This window comes from Eurypyga helias, unplaced genomic scaffold (assembly GCF_000690775.1).
Source record: "Eurypyga helias isolate BGI_N326 unplaced genomic scaffold, ASM69077v1 scaffold12355, whole genome shotgun sequence".
NCBI lineage: Eukaryota > Metazoa > Chordata > Aves > Eurypygiformes > Eurypygidae > Eurypyga > Eurypyga helias.
The window spans coordinates 30,192-35,735 of record NW_010249603.1 but is presented as its reverse complement, the minus strand read 5'-3'; the positions used below and the strand labels follow the sequence as shown (position 1 = coordinate 35,735).

Here is a 5,544-nt window from a genome sequence, read left to right as displayed (position 1 = left end):
CGGGGGAGCCCCCTCCCTGGGCTCGGCCGCAGCTGGCTTCCGAACCGCGGGGCAGCGCCTCGGCATCCCGACTGAAGGCTTCTGCCGATAAAGCTGAGCGGAGTAAATCGCGTGTTCCTCTCTGCTTGTCCGGATTCCCAGCTCCCTGCGAAATGTTTCTCTTCCAGTATTCTTTTTTTTGCTTTCCCTCCCTTAACTCTGTTTCCTTCTCTTTTTGCAAGTGACTTCCCAAGCCACCTGCAGCTCCACAGTTCTTCATCTCTGTTGCACGTAAACATTGTGTTCCGTAACTTGCTAAAATCACGTTTTGGTTCCTGTAAGCGAGGGTTTTGCAGCTTTGGAGTGACACATACCTGTTGTTGAAATAATTTCCCTCTCCCCCATTTATTTTTCTTGAATACAGGTTTGAAAATGGCTTAGATAGTTGTGAAATGTTTGAGAACTACGTTAGCTGATTTATGAAGGATAAACCTGGAGCAGAGGAGTTAGGCTCCAAATCTTAAAATCTACGGTATTAAAAAAAAACAAACAACAAAAAACCAAATCAAACAAAACAACATATTAAGATTAAATGCCAGGGAAAGGTTAAGTCCTGGCCATCCTTTTCTCCTGAGTTAAATACTTCTGATGCCTGTGGTTTTCCTTCTGTCTATATTGACAAGGGAATAATAGGTTATTAATTCTGATTACCAGGAAATATCAGAATGTTGATGACAAACGTTGTTAACGTTCTTGAACTCTGTCTCCTGAAGATCCAGGCCTTATTTGTGCTGCTTCAGTATACTAAGAGAAAGGGTTACAATGTCCCTTCACCAGCTGCTGCTTCCTACCGGTGGTCGAAGAACTGCGCTGCCTTGATTTATACCGAGTGCCGTTAGAGATCATGTGCTGTTGCCTGTTGTTTCGGATGAATTGGGTACTCAAATAAGGAAAGATACTCTTGACCCCTGAATTTTTGTTGTGTGGTGAGCCGTGCTGGCATTGTTCAAAAATTTATTCCAGTGATTAGCCTCCACAGCTGCCTGAATGTAATGTGAACACCGTTATGGATGAGATAAACACAGCATCGTCCCGTTTCAGATGGGGTGGAGAAATGCTGTGCTCCTGTGAAAGCCAGGTGAGATAGGAGACTAGCGGGGACAACATGGACAGCAGTCGATGCAAACAGCAGATTAGAGCAACAAGAGAGGTGATGAAGATTTTCTAATTAGGATAGTAATTATTGGAATTTTTAGAGGGTGATCTCATCATATTTTTTAATAGCTTTGGATCCCTTATCATTCATATGGGTACCCAGTGCAAGATGGCATAGGCATATTAGCATCTATTAGACTATTCTGCTTTGCACCTTCCCCCCATATGATTTACCTAGTATGATATTGTAATCTTTTAGTTCATAACAGGTCCTTTTTTCCCCAGTTTTAATTATCCAGGCTTCTTACAAATAACTAAATTTTCAAGAGAGGAAGCTGCTGGATCTGAATAGCCGTTGTTGCTTAACGCTAGTACTATCGTAGAGCACTGTGAAATGTGATGTTGGATCTGATCAAGGCTTCAGCACAATAATAGGCATTAGCTGTCATGTTTCTATCTTCAGGGTCTAGTGTTTGTCAGTACTTATAATTCCCTCTTGTGAAGGATCAAGTATTTCATGATCTAGGAAGGGAAGCAGGGACTCTGACAAGTTGGCAGTGCCATAGGTCTCAGAGCTAGTCTATCCAGGGTTGCTGTTCTGAATGCACGATGCTAATGAGTGTCATAACATCAGGTGCTTCTCAAAATCTGAAACATAAACCAGATACAGTGTTTTTCTAGACCAGCATCAACTCTTACTCCGCATCATAGTCCAGAGATGTGAAATGATTCTTTTTCTGATTTTCCTCTCGGAGTGATTACTTGGAGAGGGATAATGGCTATGCATCGCATGTAAAGAAAGGACTAGGCTCGTGAGCAGTAACATACTGTAGCATAAATACAGACATTCTGGTTCAGTTTTTCTTTCCTGGTCTCATATTCTATTGATTCTGTAGTGTTGTGCTGGTTTTGGCTGTGAGAGAATGAATTTTTTCACGGTAGCTAGTATGAGGCTGTATTTTGGGATTGTGGTGAGAAGAATGTTGATAATACTGATGTTTTTAGTGTGAGGCTATTTGTGGTGAGAAGAATGTTGGCAGCATACGGATGTGTTTTTAGTTGTTGTCAAGCAATGTTTATATTAAGCCAAGGACTTTTTCACTTTCTCATACTGCCTCTGTCCTCCCAGCTTCCTGTAAACAAGAAGTATCATTATTTTTCATTTCTCTTCAATTAATAAACTTATCTCAACCCACAAGTTCTCTTACCTTTTCTTCTCCAGTTCTCTCCTCCACTGCAATAGGGGAGGAGGGAGGTGAGCGTGGTGCTTCGTGGCTGACTGGGGCTAAACCACAACAAGCATATTGTAAGACTTTTCATGAAACACTTGATACTCTGGGAGTTGGAGAAGTGAAACATGCCAAAAAATGGAGTGAATGGTGTAACAGTCTGATTTTTTACAGATATTTGAAGCTACAGTCATTGTTTTTTAGGGTAAAGCTACTGAGTAGAGAATATAAGTGTTCTGGCTGACATAGCAGTGAACAATCTGAGCTAACTTCTCAAAACACATGTGAAATTATTAACTACTTTAATTTAGGAAGAATCTAAGGTGAAATTCATCTTGCCTAGCGTGAGGTTCTGAAAGTTTTCCTGTCACGGGAGAGGAATAGGTCATATGAACTCGCCTTTTTGACATCTCCACAGGGCAGTGCATCAAAATGGTGTCTGCTTTACCACTGACTGCAGAGGGGATTTAGGTGCTTAGGTTATGTATTGGTATGTAAGATGGGAGAGGTGAATCCTACTCCCAGATTCCAAAATGGTAATTTTTGTTGTCTGTTGCTGAAGGTCATTTCAACTTAAGATTCTTTGCATGCTGAGACTGTGTTCTTCTCTGAAATGAGTGTGCATTCATCAGATGTACGTCTTTGTCATTTTAGATTTCCAGCTCGAGACCTGTTTGCTTGTGCTGCTTTTCCGATGAAGTACATCCTGGTAACTGGTGGCGTCATCTCGGGCATTGGCAAAGGGATCATTGCAAGCAGCATTGGCACCATACTGAAATCATGTGGTCTACGTGTCACCGCAATCAAGATTGACCCGTACATAAACATAGATGCTGGAACCTTTTCACCATACGAACATGGTAGGAAGGGCAGTGCTGTTCCTTTTGTATAAATACTCGTATTCACAGTAATGTGGTGCTTTGGTTTGTGTGGTGGTTGGTTTTGTTCCCTCCCCTCCCCCCAATAGCGTGGTAGTTATTAGTCATTTTATAACCTATTTTGCAATGCAAGTTTGTTCCTTATTAAGGGCATTATCTGCTCTAAGAGAGAAGCCTGTTTGCTGAAGATACTTCTATGAGTAGATAGTTTTTTTCTATAAAATACCACTTTGTTGGGAAAAATCCTAGCTGTAGTTCTTGTTCAATTAATGCTATCTTCAGTTCAACTTGATTAAAAAAAAAAGGAATAGTACTATAAAACTTACTTGAAACTTCAGTCCTCAACAGGTACTTGTGAATGCTGTTATCTGGGTGTCACGTGTCAGTGCCTTCTAGTCTAAGTGCCTTCATGAGAGTTAGATTAAGTTCTCTTTTTAGTCAACGAGGATTTAGTCAAAACCATTAGTGAAGCTTGGAGAGCCGACTAATGATTTCATTACCAAGTAGATGCTTTGTACATTTCAAAGTAGATGCTTAGTTTGGTTAGTTCTCTTAAGGGATGTTGTATTGAGTACATTGCTGATGAGCTACAGGATAGTCTGACATGCATTTATAATGTTCCTTCAGCTGTCTGGCTTGTTACTCGTACATTTATTAAAAGCAATGGTTTTCAAAGTTCCAAAATACCTTCAGCCAGTAGACATTTCTAGTTCTCTTTATTTGTTGGGTTTTGTCTGCTTACTTTTGGTCTAGAACAAAATTTTTGGAACTGAAGATAAATGTGTTTATCCCCTGACCTGAAAAAAAAGACTACTTTGTTTTTTAAATGGAGGAAGAGCACAGCACATCAAAGCTCTCTCAAAAGGCCAAATTTAATTAATCCAGTAGTCCTGCACTTTCAGAAGCACATCTGGTGCTGCTTAGTCTGGGAAAGTTCTTCTTTTAACTTTAGTGGTAAGACTCCTGTGATGGCTTGAGATTGTGAAGATGTATTCCTCCCCTGAATCAGGTACAAGAGGGAGGGGACACTATGGCATGTAATTCCCACACTGTGGTGTTGGGGTTTGTTGGTTTGGGTTTTTTTTTGTGTTGGTGGTTTTTTTGGGGGGGTTTGGTTTTTTTGTTCCCCCCCCCCCCCCGTTTGCTTAAGAGTCTTACGGCTTGTGAAGAAACACTGGCTTGCTGGATAGGGAGTAGAAATTCACACAAGCCAGAATGGCAAACTGCTTTTGTTAACATTTTGGCAGAAATATGATTGAGTCAAAGGATTTTAATTATGTGATTTCCAGTTAACTAAAGAGTTTTTTTAAGATTTTTTTTTAAATTATTTCTCCAAGGCCTGTTTATGAGAAATGTTGGTTCCACCCTGCATATGTTGGCTTAAATTATAACAGTACAGAGGGGGTACTTGGTGCCTCACAGCATCAGCCATAAATCTTCCACTCTGTTGTACACACTGTGGTGTTTTTGTTAAACTGTTCATTGGAATGTTGTATCTTGGTGAGATGTACATTTCCGTAGTCCACACTGTACCCTCAGGATTGCTTCTTCTTTTTTCTTGTGGATTAGTCTCATAACCTGTTTAGCCATTGATTTGTTGCCTCATGGCAAAATATTTTATGGTTTTTCTAAAGAGCTTTCCAGCCTTACCTCAAGATCTGGCAAGTTCAGCTCCTTCAGAAGTTGACTAGATTCAGAATTAGCAGACTCTTTAGAGGTTTAAGAAAAGTCAGTGTCTGAAGGATATTTTCCATTAGACTTTTCAGTGTCAGAAATGACTCTCGCTGTGGACATAATGAACCAAATATACAAGATGAAACAACTGAATAAGAAACAAGTGATCAAGTTTGAAGAAGCGTGTGTGTTCATCATAACTTTATTCCCAATCCAAGCCTTAATCATTGAAATGGAGCCAAACAACAAGAATTTATAGTGAAGGGCTTTGAACATGCTTAATAATTTGTGCTTATATAAGCACAATTTTTGTCTCCCATGTGTAAATTCACGTTTTATTTGTTGCTCATTTTTGATTCTTGGAGATTGTTTTCTTCCAATCAGTGATTGCAGCATGCTGTTGAAATGCTGGTTAAATATTTTTAAGTCATTTGAATATTTGGCAATAGAACTTAAATTTATTTGCAAAACTGTGTGACTGTGGGATAGACATTCGTTGTAAAAGTAATGACTGATACTACATGACACAGTGACGACGCAGACTGAGTTGCAGCATGCACTTTGTAGATACGATGTTGTGATATGTCACTTTAAGAAACATTTCTTCAATTTTAAGATAAGTTTGTGGT

General features: G+C 39.8%; 1 protein-coding gene across 1 annotated transcript in view; it reads left to right on the top strand.

Moving 5' to 3' along the window:
* The first annotated feature begins 3,057 nt into the window (after nt 1-3,057).
* CTPS2 (CTP synthase 2) overlaps nt 3,058-5,544 on the top strand; it is a 25,517-nt gene continuing 23,030 nt past the window's right edge. The window contains exon 1 of the mRNA XM_010151425.1: nt 3,058-3,223. Within this exon, the coding sequence (XP_010149727.1) occupies nt 3,058-3,223 (166 nt within the window). The remainder of the gene's footprint in view (nt 3,224-5,544) is intronic.